The sequence below is a fragment of the Mytilus trossulus genome, chromosome 2 (genome assembly GCF_036588685.1).
Source record: "Mytilus trossulus isolate FHL-02 chromosome 2, PNRI_Mtr1.1.1.hap1, whole genome shotgun sequence".
Taxonomy (NCBI): Eukaryota; Metazoa; Mollusca; class Bivalvia; order Mytilida; family Mytilidae; genus Mytilus; species Mytilus trossulus.
Window position 1 is genome coordinate 26,707,985 of NC_086374.1, and position 21,702 is coordinate 26,729,686.

At 30.0% G+C, this 21,702-nt stretch overlaps 2 protein-coding genes across 2 annotated transcripts in view; both read right to left on the reverse strand.

The window, feature by feature from the left end:
• Positions 1-1,322: 1,322 nt before the first annotated feature.
• LOC134706868 (ceramide kinase-like protein) lies at positions 1,323-16,321 on the reverse strand. Its single transcript, XM_063566189.1, has 13 exons — positions 16,047-16,321; positions 14,463-14,723; positions 13,416-13,547; positions 12,702-12,765; positions 11,761-11,903; positions 10,605-10,679; positions 10,031-10,217; positions 9,252-9,329; positions 8,159-8,274; positions 7,157-7,398; positions 6,345-6,647; positions 5,827-6,071; positions 1,323-5,361 (listed from the first exon to the last, which is right to left on the reverse strand). The coding sequence occupies exons 1-13, from the start codon at positions 16,228-16,230 to the stop codon at positions 5,265-5,267; spliced, it is 2,127 nt and encodes a 708-aa protein (XP_063422259.1). The 5' UTR covers positions 16,231-16,321; the 3' UTR covers positions 1,323-5,264.
• Positions 16,322-18,430: 2,109 nt separating this feature from the next.
• The window catches only part of LOC134706869 (sentrin-specific protease 1-like), a 30,878-nt gene continuing 27,606 nt past the window's right edge, over positions 18,431-21,702 (reverse strand). The window contains exon 18 of the mRNA XM_063566190.1: positions 18,431-21,521. Coding sequence (XP_063422260.1) covers positions 21,456-21,521 — 66 coding nt within the window. The 3' untranslated portion in view covers positions 18,431-21,455. The remainder of the gene's footprint in view (positions 21,522-21,702) is intronic.

The following is a 21,702-nucleotide window of genomic DNA, read 5'->3' on the forward strand; positions in this document are numbered from 1 at the left end:
GGAGCCTGTAATTCAGTGGTTGTCGTTTGTGTATGTGTTACATATTTGTTTTTCGTTCATTTTTTTACATAAATAAGGCTGTTAGTTTTCTTGTTTGAATTGTTTTACATTTTCTTATCGGGGCCTTTTATAGCTGACTATGCGGTTTGGGCTTTGCTCATTGTTGAAGGCCGTACGGTGACCTGTAGTTGTTAATGTTTGTGTCATTTTGGTCTTTTGTGGATAGTTGTCTCATTGGCAATCATACCACATCTTCTTTTTTAATTTTAAATCTTACCTAATAAAGGGCTGCGCTTTAGCGCATGATACGCCTGTTGCTCTTTGAACTTGTCTTTTATGCTTTAAATGAATTTATATGATCAACTAGAAATAGTGTGAGCCCTGTCAAATACACCCCCCCCCCCCCAATAATAATAAAAATAAATAAAAATGCACAAAAAAATTGGCACTATTAAGGTCAATAGATATAAACAATTTATTAAAGTTGCATAAAATTTTGTGAAAGTGTTAGTTATTGTCCCAAAATTGGAAAAATTATAACACAGAAATGTAAAATCAGAAATTTATAAAAAATTGAAAGGGAGCTTACATCAATAGATATAAACAATTCACCAAAGTTTCATGGACATTGGTGAAAGCCTTTTTGAGTTATTGCCCAAAGTGTTAAAAATCCCCCCTTTTTTTATGAATAAAGCCCCATAAATCCAAAACTTAAAATCTGAAATTTATAAAAATTGAAAGGGAGCTTACATCAATAGATATAAACAATTCACCAAAGTTTCATGGACATTGGTGAAAGCCTTTTTGAGTTATTGTCTGAAGTGTTGAAAATCCCCCCTTTTTTATGAATAAAGCCCATAAATCCAAAACTTAAAATCTGAAATTAAAAAAAAAACGAAAGGGAGCTTACGCCAATAGATATAAACAATTCACCAAAGTTTCATGGAAATTAGTGAAAGTGTTTTTGAGTTATTGTCTGAAGTGTGGACGACGGACGGACGGACAACGGTATACCATAATACGTCCCGTCTAAAAGACGATGAGCATATATAAAAGATGACAGGCTTATAAAAATCTCGTCTAAAAGACGATGGGCGTATAAAAATAATTTTTTTTTTAAACAATGAGTTAACACTTCTACCTCATCAGTATTCCATCTGTGTTTAAATAACTCTCATCACCACAATTGGGTAAAGTGCAATCAACCTTCTGTGAGTACTCATTACCACATCAGTATAGAATATTTCAATATTTGTCTTGTGTTTTAAAAACTGCCATCAACACAACCTAGCACGCTGTAATCAACAGAATAACTACAGAAATCACATTGGTATATTTTATTTCATCTTTTGTTTTAAATTATAAACACATTTGTTTTTATTAATAAACTCTTGTAAATATTATATGTATAATAATTTTTAAAATAACCATAAAATTATAAAATAATACAAAACCAGTAAAAATAAAAAATCTGGAATGCAAGATAAAAACAGAACATAAAGTGGACGGAATACAAGGATGATTGTAAATGGAACAGTATCGTGTGTTGAGACAAGGTATGCAGTATTTTACAGTGCAATTGACAAATACTTACACACACAAATATAGAAGCATGTAATAAACCCACAGAAATAAATGTTTTCTGAACCATCCAGAAAATAGAAAAAAATTACATGAGCAGTAAATATTCGCAAAAGTTTATAATTACAACAAAAAATTAGGCAAAAGGGAGGGTCAAGGACACTCCTCCACCTGAAAAAATAAAGGATTTAACATGTAATTGCAATCTTCTATAATTTCACATAAGATTAATCACATGAAAGATAAGTTTGGTATACAAATGAGACACAAAGGTTATAATGATTTTATGTTTATGTTTATGTTGGGCTCCAGTTACACCAAGATGACTGCAAATTTCTGCATCATAAGATATGGCCAACTTTGAAGATTATTTTTTAAATTTTCAATTTCAAAAAAATAACCTAGATATTAAAAATAGGGAATTTATCTAGAGTGAAATGCTATTATTTATCTAGTCCTTGTTAGATACAAAAGTTTGCCAATATGTGAATGAAAATATAAACCCACAATTTGAAATCTTTGATTATTATAGAAATCATATTTCAAACTAATTTGTAACTTTCTTTAGAAAGTGCTGAAACAAGTTTAAACAATTTCGGTTACATGTGAAAAATATAGTAGATGTATGTAAAACATAGGCGAGACATCAACAAAAAGAGGATTTTATGATATGGAGCATATTAATAAAAGGATTAGAATATTGCTGATATATACATATATTCTTATTTGGCCCTTTAACACAGTAAACAGCTGTGAGCTTGTGATATACAATTCATCCACATTTCAACCATTGACATTTTTACTGGTGGTAAGATAACAAAAAGTCTATGAGGTTACATTAAAAAAAATAGAATTTACTCTTTATACTTGAAGAAAAGTTATTTTTTTAAATCCTATTGATGTAAAAGAAGGAAAAAATGAGATGCAAAAAAAATTTAAACAAAAATTGTATCTGATTCATTGAAATTTTTGACAAGCTACAACTTTCCAGTGTTAGACACAGTTACAAATATTTGGCTGTATCAAATGCATGGTAATAATTAGTCATAATATTATAATTCATTTCTAAGAAACTTAACCAGTGTTGTCCATTACAGTGACCTTTATAATAGGTTAGTAATAACAATAGAACTATCATTGGTATTCAATAACTGAATTCTGGACAAATTCACCTAAATGCAAAATTTAACCAAACTAAGACATCTGTATCATTTGCAAACACGTAAGAACATATTACACTCGTTCAGATATTATATACATTTTATGTAAATGTGTTTGTATATGTTAACCAATATAGGTCAGTTATTTTATGTGATATTAACTGACAAATAATAATGGCAAGATTTTTTTTAAGAAATAAGAGTTGTTTAGCTCTCATATAATCAGTAGTATCTTTCTGAATGCATTTATATTACTTAAAACAACTAATCCTCTATTGTGTTTCCTTCAGAAATAACTGTCATGCTCTAATGATTGAAATGCCAATTAAAACCAGATTTGTTTTTTAATCCTTTTTTAATGGTCAACATCTTATCAAACCGGATTAATAAAATCAAAAGTTAAATTTCAAAGAACTTTAGGGCTTATATTGAGATGAACTTAAAGCACTTTCCTTTGTCTGTATAGATAATTTTGAATATTGTCTATTTTAAAGTAATAAAGTTACTTACCCTTAGTTTTCTCCAGCATAGAAAAATATTGTTTTTGATAAAATTGTGAGTCATAACTACATAGACTATCAATGAGGACATTATGCATGTGTTTTCAGCTATTCTATATAAATCAGGTATGATGATTTATTGAATGAATATAAAACCCTTTGTGGTGATGAATACTACTCTGAAATACAAGTGCTATAAAATACTGTCAGGTGGATAATTTTTTTCAGAGATTTAATTTCCTGGTTTCAAAGGGTCAAACAAGTTTGCTAGGTTTTATTTGGCCTCTTTTTTTATCCTTGACTCTTATCATTTTAAAGTTCAAAATTTACACCATGGGATATTTTCACCATTTTTTTTTATCTTAATTGAGAAATTAGCCAAAACATAAACTCCTAATATTTCCAACTTGACAGTGTAATATTCACTCATTGCTTTATAAATATATTATGTATTATCATGAAATACAACTTTAATACATTTCAATATCATGAATGAAGACGAATCAGGCCACTTTCATTTAAGACGGAGACCGTCTAAAATTGAACTAAAATTATGAAGATTTCGGTAATTTAGCATGACTTAATGATGGTAATACCCGATATATGTGCATTATATTATTACAAACAGCCCATATTTATGTAGCAGAAGCATTTTGCTTTCCAATAAATAGATAAAAAATTACATTTTCACAATTTTGTAAAACTGTTATATTTTGGGGCCAAAAAGTGGTCTTACTGAACCTACTCCTTTCTGTTAGTGAGCAACAACTCAGATAAATTTTGTTCCCTTCCAATTTAAACTAAAAAAAGTTTAAAAAAAAGGTATACAGTGCATAAAAGTGACAAAATATGAGCACACACAAGACAAAACAAAAATTAAATGAAAATCTTATATTGCAGTTCTTCCTCTCTAAGTAACAGTGAGACTATCAACAAGGTGCAAAAGCTTACAAGTTCACCAAACTTTTGAAAAAGACATAAACATACATCTTTCACCCTTAAAAGGTGTGAGAAATAATTATTGTCTTTTCATGGAAATTGGTTACACATAAAATAATTGTCATTCAGTGTAAGCTTAAATGCAAGAAAAGAAACCAAAATAAAATTCTATTTAATACGGTATAACAATCCAGACAGTGACTATAGGTCTGATAAAAACAAAATAAAGATTCAAGCAAAATGTGAGTTTTTGAATCTAAATAACAAGAATTCTAATAAAACTAAATATATATTAAAATCAATATTTGAACAAATCACAACAATGTTATACACTGTGCAAAACTTACACTACAATGTAATAATTAATTAAAGTATATTAAAGGAATAAGCAACTAAATCAAATACTTGTGCCTTTAGAAGACCAAAGTTATTCTGTTTATAAATAAATATATTTCTTACATTTTAGTTTGAACTCCTAAACATAAGAAGGCACCTCTTAAATATTTTAACATTCACAATAAATTAACGCATACAAAAGGCAAAAAAAAGTTGATACAAGATATACCTAGAAATAAGATCTTATAGTTTAAATTAATTTTATGGAACAACAAATCACTATATTTACATAAAAATGGCAAATAAATTAACTTTATGACGGCAAGTTTTACAATAATAATAAGCACATTGAAACAAACTTAATTTTCCCAAAAATACATTCCATAGCACAGATATATTGTATTTAGAAAATTATTATTCATGTCTTTGTTGACAAAATTTCATGGATCTGAGAACCTACTGGTTTCTTAAGATAAAATATATAATCTAAAAGGAAATAATGACAATCTTGAGCAAGTATGATGCATGTTAATGGTTAGATTGCAGATTTTATTACTCTTTGATGACCAAGTAACCGTTGATAAATTTTTTTGAGCTTATGACGGACTGGGACCATTCTCTTGATGATTGACTGTATCCTTGTTCCTTCTGATGACTCGATCCTTGCTCCTACTGATGACTTGATCCTTGTTTCTACTGATGACACCAGTCTTGCTCCTACCAATGACAGGGAGATAAGATATTGTTTCTAGTTGATGAGGGGCAGGCAGGATAATGGTGAATTGATGAAAACTGTATCTGGTGATAAACCAACTCCATATACAGATAGTAACCCATGATGTACCCTGTAAGCATAGAATTGGTATTATTGTAAAAACATGTATACATTTATAAATTTTAAACAATTTTCAAACAATAAAATAAATGTTGTCTAGATAAAACTTTAGAAATAACATTGAACTCAATCCCAAAAGAGGGAAATATTGCATGTATATTGAGAATAATAAAAATATCAATACTGTGCCCTGCTGATCACCAGTAGTAAAAAGAACAGCTAAGAGTTATGTAAATAAATATTAAAGATTGCTTATTCCATCTTGAACAATTAATTTAAATTTTCAATGTTTTCAAGGCTACATGTGGAAGACTGTACTTTGAGAGCTAAAACGGTTTACCTTTACAAATTGTGACTTGGATGGAGAGTTGTCTTATTGGCACTCATACCACATCTTTTTATATCTTTTTATATCTATTTATCAATGTATAATTTTCCAGTTTTCCCCCTGGAAAAATAATCTGATTAAACATACCTAAAACTCAATAATGTGTCATCACATATCTCATTATCAATATTCCATACAGTCTGTATTTTAGATTCTTCTTTTATCCTTTTCTTTTCTTCTTTTTTCAGCACCTTCTTTTTCCTTCTCCATCTCTCCTCATCAGCAAAAGTTTGTCTATACTGCATTCCTACTAGTCGTTGGTCCTGTGGAGCACTGTTTACAAGTACATTGTCTTTTCTCTTATATATATTGTTGTTTTTGTTTCCAGAGCCCTATAGAAAAGAGAATTAATACATTTAACATTAGTGACTTTTATCTGCACTCATTTAAATTTTGAATCTCAACAGATACCAAGATATGTCAGGGATATGGAAAATGTAAAATCTCTCTTTTTGACACTCTATTCATTATTGCAGGCAAAAATAAATCTAATGTTACAAAATTTGTTAATGCAAAGGTCAGTCTGGAAAAAATGATTTTTTCTATAAAGCAGTTCAGTTGTTATTAAATTCTTGTGTTTCTTATAAATTAATGTAAAGACTTACTGTACGACTTCCAGGTGGCGACACATCATCAATTTCATCATCTTCATCGGTATCGTCCAGATCATCGAGATCTTCTACACTGTCTGCCCTACGTGGTGATGGGGTGTGGATGCTACCATTCTCACCATCAATTATAAAGGCATCACCAGACTTACCACCTTGGACAGACATTCTATGTTCTATGGACTTCATACGATCCTCCACCTCATTATATGTAGTATCATTATAGTTCCAACCCATTGGATATCTAGGCTTAAACCTTACTTCTTTTACCCTATGTATCTCCACAAATGGAAAATCAAACTGTAAAAAGAAATAATGAATTTATTCTTTTTACAATAAAACCGTGACATCGTCTAAATTTCTTCATTTATATTCATATGCATTTTCAAAGGGTAAAATTTTACATATACCGGTAGATTTATTAATTGCAAGTAAGAAAGTCACACATAGTAATGTCTAATCTGAGTATAAGTTTATAGAAGTTAATTTTTTAAAAATACATCTGTTACATGACACAGAAATATAAATTGTGTATCAAAGAATGTATGGATTGATGCAAAGTAAACACTATAGCTCGCATTGTGACTGAAAACAAAATGCCTTAGAATTCCACTAATGAACCAAAAAATAGGTAATGAACCAAAAAATAAGTATTTTATTTATGGATATTACTGAAAAGTCAACAATAGTATATTTTTTATGATAAACTTGTACTTTTATTATTGAATATTAATCCTTCTTTCTGTTTTCTTTTATCTTAAAATAGTTTTCCATATACTTTAATGTAAATAATAAAATGTTATAGTTACCTGATTTTTATGATTTCCATGACGTTTCAGATATCTTATAAAATCTCTTCTTGAGCAGTCTTTAACTAGAACTAACTCCATAGCACCATCAGATAAATGAGTAAATTTACTGAGCCCTTCGGGAGCCACCTCACAATTGCCTGGTATACCATATAATCCAACATGATAGTAACTTCCCTTGGAGGCTTTCCATGGATTGTCTTCTAATACTTCCTCTGAGAGTTGTTCAGTATCACTTAAACCTAAATAGATTAACAAGATAATAGTTAATAATATAACATTGGTTGAAATGCTTTTGATTTTCTCATCAAATCATGCGCAAATGAAATCCTGTAAATTCTTTCTTCTGATACCATACATTCTAATGCAACAACATTTGTAACATTCATTTTGATTGGATAACGTCACTTATTCACATGGCATCAATTGACAATTGATGCTATCAGACATTAAATACATGTTTTCACATTATTTTCTGTCAGTTTCATCAGAAGGGAGATAACAATATTGTATTTTAAGCTCCAACGGCATCAATTAGGGATTTGATGGTCTCAAATACTCGTTTACTGTCTCTGCTAAAGCGACGTCAGTAAACTTAATTTGCAACCATCAAATCCCCAATTGATGCTGTCGGAGCTTAAAATACAATAGTTATCTCCTAAACAGTAGGTGGTGTTAAAAAGTAATATCACAAAAATACTGAACTCTGAGGAAAATTCAAAAAGGAAAGTCCCTAATCAAATGGCAAAATCAAAAGCTTAAACATATAAAACAAATGGATAACAACTATAATACTCTTGGCCAGACATTTTCTTATGTAGAAAATGGTGGATTTAACCTGGTTTTATAGCTAGCTAAAACTCTCACTTGTATGACAGTTACATCAAATTCCATTATATTGACAACGATGCATTGTGAGATGTTATAAATGAAATGGTATCAACCCAAAGCGAGAAAGAGTAAAAAAAACAAACTTTCTTTCATTTTCTACTTTATACTTACTATTAAAATCATTACTATTATTACTAGAATTAAATGGTTGTACGATACATTCCTCCACTACATCAAACGTATTGTCATCTTGTTTACTGGCATCTATAGGTACACACACATCACATCTGGGTAAAATACAAAATATATCAATTAATACAGTTAAGATTGTCTTCTTGTTTACTGGCATCTATAGGTACACACACATCACATCTGGTATAAATACAAAATACATCAATTAATATAGTTAAGATTGTCTTCTTGAATTCATAGTTAAAGTTTGAAAGTTTTCTGCAAGTAATCTTAATGTAATTTGTAAATCTAGACATCAATTTCATGTGAATTTCAGAAAAGTTTTTAGTTGTGACGTTGCCAAGGTGAATGATATGACCTTAAGCAAATTAAGGTCTAATCATAAATATATATATTTTTTTAGACATCAAATAATCTTTGACCCCTGCATACTGACAAAAATACAACAAATTGATAAAGGAAATGGGTAAAATGTCAAAGCGACAACAACCCGTCCATAGATCATACATCAAATATTCTCTGACCCCTGCATACCGACAAAAATACAACAAATTAATAAAATTCCGAAAGGAAATGGGGAATATGTCAAAGCGACAACAACCCGACCATAGAACAGACAAGTGAGACAACAGCCAAAGACAAAATAGATTTTCTTAAATAGAATATTTGAGTATTTAACCGATAGGAAAGTTTTTAACTAACTGTAAACTTTACATCAAAACATAATATCAGTACAGGATTACAATATCCAATATAAAATGGAAAATATGATGAATTTGTTGACAAATTTTATCCTTAAAACACCATTTAATATATCATAGAAAGTTCGCTATTTCTTTAAATTAATATTTTGTAAACTTTTAATACTTTCAAAGCAATACATTAAAAATATTTCCTCAGTATATTATTCAACAAACATATTCTCTATATAAAAATTGTTCATCCCATTTAGATATGGTTGAACAAAATGTTTTCAATATCTTATTCCTGTGTCTAAGTAAATCATATAATCAAGTTCACTCCTTCCGATAAAAATTCACACATTATTTTTCCTTTGAATGCAAGTACTTACCCTGTACGACATACATTATACTGTTGTTCACTAGAGAGAGGGTCTGCAGGGAGATATTCTATATCACATTCGTACATTCTGTTATGTAAAGCAAATGAAGTTAGTTAAGCTAATGAGTTATGTTCAATCTAATTCCTTAATTTTCAATAATTTCATAGATCTAAAACTGTAAACTGGTATTTCAAATTGAAAATCATCAAGTTTCCAAAATTCTGGGTGATAGAGTAAAAAAAATGTCCTGTTCACAATGCAATGAACACTGGTGTTTTGTGTACAAATGGACCAAATCAGTTGTAATGTTTAGCTAGTAAAAAACCTATTGCAAGCTTAAGATTAAACAGAAGACAAAACATTCAGTTTCTTTGTTTTTTTTGTTTTTTTTATTGTTTTCAATAATTCTCCATAACCACATCTTCTCCAAATTTCAACAAAGACAAATTGATTCTAGCAATGAGGTTACAATATTTGTTGCAGATGAGTTTTGGAAAAACAGTTCCAGTTTTATAAGCAACCAAGTCACTTTCAGACAAAAATAAAACTCTCAAATTGTTCATGGCAGTGTTAAATGTAAGATATCTGTTACATATTTTGCACTGAATAAGGGGTAATGTATTATCATTTTTTTTTACAATGTATGCTACTTATCTATGAGAAAATAAGACTATGGCAATTTTATTGTTATTATATCTATAGGCAAAAACTAAATGTGATAATTAATGATACTATACAGTCCTGAACAGTGAACTGTGCATTCTTTGGATATCACTTATAAAACCTACCTGAATTTAGATTTACTAAGTGCTTTTACTACTGCAGCATCTAATCCTTTACTACCAAGTCCTACACGGTTATATTTTTTGGCTAATTTGAGAACATTCCCAGCAAAGCCATATTGGCATATAAAACCCCATTGTAAAAATTTGTCTTTGTGGAAAATTGAGATAACATCTACTGCAGCTGTTCTACCTGTAAGAGAAAATCAAATTCAGTCAAACTTGGATTTATTCATAATATAGTTTAGTCAATGGAATAATTTTGTTTTCAAAGCTATCAAGTCAAAACTAGAAGTAATACCAGTTTCTGAGTAGTCTTGGTAGAGTTGTTTGATTTGACAAGGAAAATAAATGAAATCTGAAGTGGTTATTTTATTGAAAAAAGCATAGACTTAAACATATATTTATGGTTGTACTACTAATTAACACAAATTTTTCCAAAGAATAAAAAGAACAAGAAAGAAGGCAGATAAATGCAAATTTGTCTAATTTTAGCAAAGTAACTCATAATAATATGATCCATTTCAAACCATTTCCTTGCAAGAAATAAAATGTTGTATTTGACCTTTTGTCAACTTACCTAGTATAATATTAATTGCAGCACTAACTGGATCTAACTGACCTAATACTGATTTAGCAGCCTGATTTGTGGTTCCTGAAAGATACAATTAATTTCATCATTAATATAAATAAAAACTTGCCCTAGGAATGATTATTTACCAGATTTAAATTAAACTTTATCATTTATTTCAACAGATGTTAGTGAAAGATGTCAGCGAGAGAAGAAATGTTGTATGATGATAAATACTGATTAATGGCTGCTTAACATCAAGTGGCAAATTTATTAAATGCATTTTCAGGACTAGAATGTAATATGAATATCGATCCTGCTTTCACTATACTGACTGAGCTGGATTTTTAACGTGATAGTACCAACCTTCACAAGGTAACATTCCACAGGAAGACATGTCACCCTACCTGAACATAGCATTTGACTCCTAGCTGACATGTTTTGCTTTCTTTTATGCTGCATGCTTTGTGGCGAAGTAGCACATACTTATTTAATAACATACAAAAACTTTGGAGTTACAGGTCAAAAGAAAAACATCAATAAACTAACATCTTGGGCAAATTTCAATCTACTGATTCAGAAGCTGTTGTTACCTAAATAGAAAAACAAAATACCTTTACTATATCCATTTCATACTCATGCTTTCATTCTAGTTTCTATCTACTATGGATTCAATTATTTTTTTGTGTATCAATTTTCATGGATTGAGGGAAACTTGCATTTTTGTGGATATTTGATTTTGTGGCCTAACAATCTATGTATACAAATAGATATAGGAAGATGTGGTATGAGTGCCAATGAGACAACTCTCCATCCAAATAACAATTTATAAAAGTAAACCATTATAGGTCAATATACTGCCTTGGCTCACACTCAATAACAAGCTCTAAAGGGCCCCAAAATTACTAATGTAAAACCATCAAAGCCTATAAAAAATTTGTAATTTGTGAACATATGAATTCATGGTTCACCTGAACCCAGGAGACCCACGAAAATTGGTATCCAACGAAAAATAATGAATCCACAGTACTTGTTTTGTACTTCACAGTGAAAACAAATGACCACAAGTTGAAGAGGTCAAATTTCACTGAAGGACAAAACAATAAAATCTTTGATATAATCTTTCTGTGAGTAAATACATTGGTCAGGCCTGTTTATAACTCACCTGTAGGGATAATTCCCAATGGTATATGACATCTTGCTGGTGTCAATCCATTTTTAAGATCTATATGTTTTGTAGCTTGTATTTTATTTAGTAATGCTGTGGTCACTTTACTAACAGTACCATCTCCACCAACACAACAAATACTACAAAAGAAATAATACTTAATCAAAAGGAGTAGATAACAATATAATAATTAAAAAAAAAAAATCAATGTAACAGTAATTTCATTTTCAATCTATATAATGATGTGCACCCAAGAAGGTTTCTGACACAATACTATATAAAGGTTAAAGGTCACAACTTACCAAGGCAAAGTTGGCTTTAGATGAATTTGGCTATTTATTTTAGGTATTTTTGACATACAGCTCTTTAACAGTTTCGGTACTTATACATCTTCGGATTTCAAATGTTTGGCTTTGAGCGTTCCTGATGAAGGTAAATCCAGAAAAGCGCTTCGGACGCAAGAAATTAATAACGTGTTGTTTTCAATATTTTACCAATCATACTGATCCACTTCTAGATGTATCATTTCCTGTTTCACATATTATAAAGGTTAAAGGTCACAACTTACCAATCATACTGATCCACTTCTAGATGTATCATTTCCTGTTTCACATATTATAAAGGTTAAAGGTCACAACTTACCAATCATACTGATCCACTTCTAGATGTATCATTTCCTGTTTCACATATTATAAAGGTTAAAGGTCACAACTTACCAATCATACTGATCCAATTCTAGATGTATCATTTCCTGTTTCACATATTATAAAGGTTAAAGGTCACAACTTACCAATCATACTGATCCAATTCTAGATGTATCATTTCCTGTTTCACATATTATAAAGGTTAAAGGTCACAACTTACCAATCATACTGATCCACTTCTAGATGTATCATTTCCTGTTTCACATATTATAAAGGTTAAAGGTCACAACTTACCAATCATACTGATCCACTTCTAGATGTATCATTTCCTGTTTCACATATTCATTATGCTGTATCTCTGTGAAAAAAAGAAACATAAAATGTATGCAATCAAATCAAACAGAAATAGTCCAAGAATAAATTATTCATAAATGATAACTCTCTTACATGAGAAATTTGATTTTCATTCTTCTATCGTCATTTTTAAAATAATTTTTGTAAGGGAGCATGGAACTAATATTAATATAAGAGAAATTGTATTGTATAATTGTCTGGCCTTTTAAAAATGTTCTTGCACAAAAATTATGAAAAACTTTTTTGTTAAATTTTTCTCAAAGAAATCTATCAATAATAATACAAAAGTTGATAAAACTTCATGCATTTGTGCCATTTAATGTGTTCTTAAATTGTTTCCGTTTTTATCAAATTTACATAATAATACTTGTATACAGCAAAAATTTGCTTTAAAATAAAATTGGAAAGGCTCATTTTTTGTTTGGGCATTTAGTTGTGTGCTCTTTCAATAATGTTCCTTTATGAACAAAAAAATCTTGCATGGATTATTTTGATGAATGTTTAAATTAGTTTTATTTAAATTTCTTTACTTTAACCACACTGCCAAATAAACCGAATATGACTTCAGCAATAAATTGTATTTTTAAACAAAAGTTAAATTCATTTGACTGTCTGTGTGAACAATTGTTATTACTGAAATGATGTAACATATACCTGTAGAATCTACAATTAAATTGGCTGCTTCAAACAGGTGCTGGATTTTCTGTTTGTAGATATTACTACTGTTATGTGGTCCAGCATGACTTTGTATATATAACTTCATTGATTTAGGTCGTTCTTTTATTGCTGAAAAGGAACAGAAATCTTTTATTAAGCCTGTCATAATCTTGAAGGGCAAAATATGTGTTAATATATTTTTGTGTATTTGATACAGTTTGGATGTTGTTAAGTACTGACAATATCAGCTATCAAAATTGTTTGAAAATAGATTGAAGTACTGATAATCTAAACATGATTGCATTTATTTTAGGTAAAGTTTGTGTTCATCTACATGTTATATAACAATTTTGCCAACTGTTTTGTTTTGTTATGTTAGTGTACTACATGTATATTCATTCGGATTTTCAGCGAAATAAATATATACATGACTTTTTGTTCCTGCAGTAAACTGATCAGAATGACCCCTGAAAAATCTGAAAGCATTTATTGCAGTATAAAAATCCTTTCCTTTTCTAGTTGTGTGTCAACAGTTTATAATTCAGTGTTTTCCCCCCTAACCATGACAGAAAAGTTCCAGATATACAATTATACTCTATGTCATTTTAGGGACATCATCCATCACGAGTTGGTGACCTTTATGGAATAACCGTTTCACAGATGATATCAAATTTGTTGCTTATGTCGTAATTACAATCCCCTTCCTTTTATACAATGCTAAAATAAGCAACATGATGAGTGCCACATGTGGAGCAGGATCTACTTATCCTTCCAGAGCACCTGAGATCACCCGATTTTTTGGTGGGGGTCGAGTTTCTTAGACTAGTCTTTAGTTTTCTATGTTTTGTCTAATGTACTATTATTTATCTGTTTGTCTTTTTATTTTTAGCCATGGCGTTGTTATTTTACTTTCAATCTATGAGTTTGACTGTCCCTCTGGTATCTTTCACCCGTCTCTTTCAATTGTGTCTTTTTACTACATGTACTAAAAACTTGCAAAATAAGCTTTTAGATAATGAAATCCTGATTTTCTCTAATTCTTACCATCTAAATAATCTGTAATTTTCTCACAATATTCTTTACAAATTTTTTCACTGGGATGTTCCATTTCTATAATTCTTTCCTTTAAATTATTTGGACCAAAGACTTGATAGGCATAAATAGTAAAACCTTGACACATGCCCTCTCCTTCATGTTGTCCTGTTGTTTTTCTGCGTTTTATTTTTACACCAAGAATATCCTCGAGAGGTAAAATCTCCTCAGCAACACCTTTTTTCTTTTTAAAGAGTCCTTTAGATCTCACACCTGCAATACAATGAGAAAATAATGAACACATACGGTACGGTTAAATAATTAGGAAGTACTACTAAAACAAATAGTGAGCACTTATTATAGCTCAACTACAATGCAATATTTTCACTCTTCTCTGCATTTTATAACATAATAGTAGCAATAGATTTATTTATACATTTCTTTAATAAACATGTGTAAACTCACTGTGTACATGTATAGTAATATTTTAATTAAATAGACTTTTTACCATTGAATTTTAATGTATGAAAAGAATTATTGATTTACAGGTATGGTATCTACTATTAGAATTAGCTAAACACATTATGTTAGGCAGCAACCATTTGATTTTCTGGGGGGGGGGGGGGGGGGGGGGGCTATGGTTTTTTTTGGAAAAAAAGTTTGTTTGCAGGTTTTGGTGAAAAAAATAATTTGTTTTGGACCCTGAGAAAAAAAAATTGTTTGTTTCACCCTCAGCTGCCACTATATGTAATGCTAAAATTGAAAGAAAGAAATTGTTTTTGGTTTGTCGCTAAAAAAAAATAGATTGTTCTTCGCCGAAAGGTGAAAAAAAAAGTTTGCACAGAAAAATAAAACCATAGCCCCCCCCCCAGAAAATCAAATGGTTGCTGCCTTACATCTATATGTAATTTATCAACTATGTATCTTGGCTCTGATTTTTTTCCCTGAAAATATTCATGAGTGCATGATAGAGAAAATATCCGATACCTAAAAGCACAAGTGATTGTTCAAGTCTGGATATTCTATTCTAAGGTCTAATATTCTATATCCCAGATCAGGCCTCATAGATTTCTAAATAGTGGCATTGATTCCATTAACAGATTAAGGACATACATGTACAAAACAGTAACAGGGTCATGAGGTAGTCCAAATAATTATGACGTCTTGAAAGGCTATTATAATTTTTTCTTTGACGCCTTACTTCGAAGTAAGGCGTCAAAGAAAATGAATTATAATAGCCTTTCAAGACATCATAATTATATGGACTTGGTCATGAGGTTGCTTCAGTGAAATGTTTTTGATTTTTTCAATCTGCCACATATTGGGAAACGATGCATTTTTCAAGTGATTTTAACCATTAACTTGATAATGAACTAGTATGTGTACATGTACCACTCTTTTTTTTAAATTGAGTTTGACTTAATACTGTTTTTATTTATCAGTTTTTTAAAAGGAGAAATCACAGAAATATTTATATGATTTAGAATTTTCATTACACACAATGTGTGTGTGTTTTTTTTCCATGGGGAATTGCACGCATTCAAAATATTGAATATTTTTCTCTTTTATAACTTTGTGGATGTTGAAATATCATACCCTTATTGCCGCTGACACTGACCCAGCTGATGTTCCCATTTGCCAATGAAAGGGTCACATCAAACCCGTCTTCGCGAATATCAAAAATGTTTGTCACGTCTTCTTCTGACACAAATGGGTTCGCGAAAGCCCCAGAGTGTTTAGGAATTGGCATTCCATCATCTGAATAAGTATAATCTACCATTTCTATAAACAGAAGAAGAAAGTGATGAGAAACGGTGATGCATTAATGGTCAAAACACATCGGAAGTTCAAAATTTATCACGGACTGTAGAAATTACTGTGTTGTGATTGGCTGTAATTAATGACACGCTTCGATAAATAAGTTGTCATAGGAATTGTGTCAACAATTTAAGAGTTTTGATTAAATGTCATAAATCAATTATCTGAGAGAAAAATTATCCAAAACAACTCAACTTACTGAATATGACAATAAGCAAACGCAAGTCAGTGTGTCAAAACAATAATTTTCCAACAGCATAATATTTTTACAGGTGCCCCCTTTTTCTAATTTTTAAATTAAAAAAAAAAAAAAAAATTATTTTAAGGAAATATTCTGCAATATTTTCACTTTAGAGTGTTTGATTTTTTTTTTGTAAATACGATGTTACAATTAAAGAAGTTTATGATTTTTTTTACCCTCATCATAATATGGGATTGACAACCAAAACATGATGATACCCGAGACATTTAACAATTGTATTTCATGTCTCTGGTCATATTACTTGATGAAACTAACATAAGTAAAATATAAGAAGGACCTTTGACATAGGTGTATGAAGGTTACAGTGTAACATAAAATATTGTCCTCCATGAAATATTGTCTGTTGGACAAAATTTCATATGAAATATTGTCTTAGACACCATTTCATAATGAAATAGTGTGAAGGACACTATTTCAATATGAAATATTGTGCTTGTCCATGAAATTTTTTCACCGGCCTAAAGACAATATTTCACTATAAAATTTTGTCCATAATGAGATGAGGGCAGAATTTCATAGTACATAGTCATGATATATTGTCTTGTTGGACAATATTTCATAGGACATTATTTTGCTTTACAACAGCTCATATGCATCAGTATGATTCCTGTATGGACAATGCAAATTTTTCCCTACCTTTTTTCCACAATTCTTTATACTTTGTGCTCTTTTAATTTCTATGGTATTTTTTAAATGTCAAAGTTAAACTTACATTATCTTGCATAAATATATTAAAAATATGAATTTATGAAAAATATTTTTTCTCGAAAAATCATGCAATATCCTTTTATTCATGTTTCGCTACATAGATTGTACTTTCAATAAATAGTTTAATTCTATGCATCTATTCTATCGAATTGGGAATAAATCAAAATAAATCCGTAGGTAGTTATTTTCAGCCTCATATCTTGACTTGTCTTTCGTTTTATATGGGGTTTTCTTAAGTACTATTATTTGCCTGTTTGTCTTTTTCTTTTTTAGCCATGGTGTTGTCAGTTTATTTTCGATAAATGTATTAAATAAATTTGCAAATTTACATGGTGGTAAAAACAGTCTAGCCATAAAACCAGGTTCAACTCACCATTTTTTTCTTAAAATGTCCAGTACCAAGTCAGGAATACGGCAGTTGATATTAAATATTTTGTTTCTATGGATGTTGAATTCATGTTTGTTTTTGTTGCACTTCAGTGTTTCTGTTGTTCTTTTGTTTTCCTCTTATAGGTAGTTGATTTGTTTCCCTCAGTTTTAATTTGTAACCGTGATTTGCTTTCTCTTAATCGATTTATGACATTTCAATAGCTGTCTACTACTGTTGCCTTTACTACAAACATACAGTCACTAATTAAACTTAATATGTGAAAAATATTTCTTATTCATATGCTTGGTAAATAATCAGCCAAATAATTGCACTGAAAAAAAATGTAATTCCAATTTCCACAATGATTGAGATGAGAAATGTGGTAGCTAAGTCAATAGGGGAAGGGTTGAGCGTTATCATGATTAACCCTGTCACATTTTTGCGCCTGTCCAAAGTTAGGACCCTCTAGCCCTTGTTAATTGGGTGATTGTTAATTCTAGTTCATTTACCCGGTACATTTTATAGTTTAGTATGGCGTTCATTTTCAGTGTACTAGCATACATTTTTTATTTAGGGGCCAGGCTAAGCCTGCCCGCAAATGAAGGGTATTTTCTCACTGTGTTGAAGACCCTTTACTGGCCTTTGGTTGCTTTTTTACCTTTGGTCGAGGTGTTGTCTCTTTGACACATTCCTTATTTACATTCCCTCGTATTTTAAATTGAATATGGTGGCAAATAGATTCCATTAAAATAAGTGAATATAAGAAAGGAGTCAATATAGAAACAAAATTATAAGTCAGTTTTAACATTTATTGCACAAATAATATCTATTTATACATGTATTACAATTCAAAGTTTCGTCTTACAAAAGATAACAGTATGAGGTTTAATACAAAATGATAAGTTAACAAGACAAAATACATTTGTAAATTTTGGTGGCTAACACAATTAAAACAATTGATAATCTAAAAATGACAAACCTGCAATAGTCAGATGACCAATTTCAAACCATAGTTATTCCTAAACATCTGGATAAGTTAGTTAACATAAGTGATTTCCTCAGTTATGGCTTAATAAATATTTTCCATATTAGATATTTCTTGTTTCTCATTCAAAAAAGAGCAAGATATCAACAAGGGATACCACATATGCTTTAGAAAATATTTACCTTTAGAGAAAAACATACACTTCGTGAAAAATGGATATAATTTTATATCTGTTTTCATTATTTCATTTAGCTATTGATAAAATCATAAAAGGCTCACTTATAATAATATCAATGTATAGTTGATATCTAATTATTACATATTATGTAAACTTCAAATACCGGTATCAAAGGTGACTGTGGCCACAGTATTTATTGTGCCATAGTAAAAAAAAAATATGGGAAAATGTCCAAATTGTTTAAGAAACTAAACGTACAATTGACACCTGTAAAGTTTGGTCAACTGACAAAATCAAGCAGGAATTAACAAAAAAAATATTAGTCATAACAAAAGCTCAAGTATTGGATGTTAACCCTAATTTAGTATGGCCCTTATAGTTGAGAAAATGTAAAAGCTATTGAGACATTTCAGCTTGACATGAAGAGTCTACAGAAACACTTAAGATCAGATGGACTAAAAATAATTCTCTCAGGTTTTCTTCAGAAATGTCAAGAAACACTCATACCCTAAGCTGCATAGGAAATTAAGAAACTACCTGCACAATTTGCTGACATTACACAATAACAGGCCTCAAAGACTCGGAAAAAAAACTTGCTATTGAACTATAATATCATGCATTTTTTTGAAACATGAGAAACTTCAGATTGTAAATGAAAAATGTGTCAAAGGGTATCACCCTTACAGTTAATGATATTTACAAATGAAACTAATGAGAAACAAAAATATGACAGAAATTATATATGGGGAATGAAACATTTATTTTTTTATGGAAAACATGCTCCACATGCACTATGACATTTTTCAAGTGCCAGATCCGAAACAAACCCATAAATTGTTACAAGTTCACATCACAATGTACCAAGTAAGTTGATGTGACTACAACTTCAAGGTAAATTACATTCAAAACAACTTTAGCCTAATACAGGACTGATGGACAGTCTTTCCCCACTCCCACCCTAATAATTGATGGATTAAGACACTTTGTTTCATACCTTTTATTATAATTATCACATAATTTACAACCTACAGCAGTTATAATGAGGATAATGGATGCATACATTATATACATATTTACAAAGTTTTGTACAATTTTACAGAGAGGGGTATGTACATTAATAACTAAGTGACACTTATCTACTTTTCAGTTAAATGATTTTGCATTAAAAAAAAATGGATAACAGACAGCTTCAATTTGTTTATTTATGGGCTTTATCTCACTATCTTAAATGGGAGCATGACATCCTTTTTAGTGTCATACAGAAATTTTAGCAGCATTGTCTTAATTTTAATGAGAAACAGGGTTTCATCATAAGTATTACATAAATATAAATCACATTTCATGCACTATTATTTGAAAGACTTTCAGGAAAAAAGGAAATGAAAAAAGCTTAATCTCTCATTTGGCCTTGCAATAAATCTAAACAAAGAATTAAAGTAGTGTGGTTTGTTTAAGCACTATTCTTTATACTGTGCCTATTATACAGCTTTCTATAGACATAACTTTTCTATATTATTGATCAATTCACAAAAAATCAACTTGAACTGAAAAAATACAAACAAAATCATTTATTGATGACTAGTAAATTTTTAGCACTTGTAAAAACAATTCCTGGGACATTGTATTGCATCAGTAACCCTATTTATTATCTGCAAAATTATCTGCTTCAGATATTTTTTTCATCTAACACAAATCATGGCACATTGAACTTTTTATGATAAATTTATCTTTAGAATTTGAACTGTCTTCATCAGAAGCAGATAGTTAGAATTAAATCCTATAAATTACCGATCCTCTTTCAAAAACAAAATCAGTTAATGCTGAGATATTTGTACTTTGTAAATGATTCACAAAGACTTTTATACATACAAGTACTTCAAATTATAATTGTTATTTTCATATAATCTTAACAATCATCAACAAATAGGAACTGGCATATACATTGTACATATCAATAATAAGACTCTTATGTACAATAACAATTACAAAGATTTTCAGTCATTAAATGAAGATAAGTACTTGCCATAATTAGTTTACATCAATGTGTAATTATGTTGACTTTAACAATAAATTCCTGAAGTAATACTTGGACTTTCATTAAGCAAACTTAACAATTGGCTTCCATTTCAAAAATAAATCCAGAAAATATAGAGATATTAAGCACTTATAATAGTTTCTACAAAAAAGTTTAGCCAGCCATGCATTTTTCGACCATCTTTTATTTAGAAGAGAACTATTAGAAATCAACCATACAAGGTAACAGACAAAAACCCCAGAAGCCAAGAATTCTATTCTCACACTTGAAAATGATTCATTTTAACTGTCAAAGCATCCTTCAAATGTAGGACCTCAGTATGTTTAAATGTGTGATATTCCCATGATTATTAAGAAATGTGATTTTTTTTTAGACACACCTATTTGTCACCAGATTTTAACTGTAAACAAAATAAGATGAAAGTGGTCTGTCATCTTTCTTGAACACTGACCCAACTTGTTATCTTCCGACTTAACCATAGATTCCATTGTTAGTCACAACAAATGTACCAGTACTTAATCACAATAATCCAAGCAATTTTCCACTCAAATTGGGATTCTGGACGATACAAGCCCCAAACTTGTGAGATCTCATATCGATATGGTCTTTGAATCACATAAATTATTTTGAAAAATTGAGCTGTCATCAATCATTGAAGTAAATTTTTCTTCACAATTTCATAGACCATTCTTCGTCTGAAATAGGACATGTGTTTCTGAAAGAAAGAGAATAGTTAAGTAATGCTATTGGTAATTGTTGCATAAAAGAACTAATGTATGGTGTACCATTCTAGTTAAGACTAGTCACATTAATCTAAAACACTACTCGTCAAGAAACTGTTTTGTTTTTAAACAAGTGTAAATTCTCTATAAATTATTAGGAGTCTTTTGTAAATT

Excerpts from the sequence above, each read along its gene's own strand:
- LOC134706868 (XM_063566189.1), bottom strand. The coding sequence starts at position 16,230 with ATGGTAGATTATACTTATTCAGATGATGGAATGCCAATTCCTAAACAC. Across the intron at positions 9,330-10,030 it reads CTTAGTAAATCTAAATTCAG|AATGTACGAATGTGATATAG; the intron begins GTAGGTTTTATA and ends TTTACATAACAG. Across the intron at positions 5,362-5,826 it reads GACACATTATTGAGTTTTAG|GGTACATCATGGGTTACTAT; the intron begins GTATGTTTAATC and ends CTATGCTTACAG.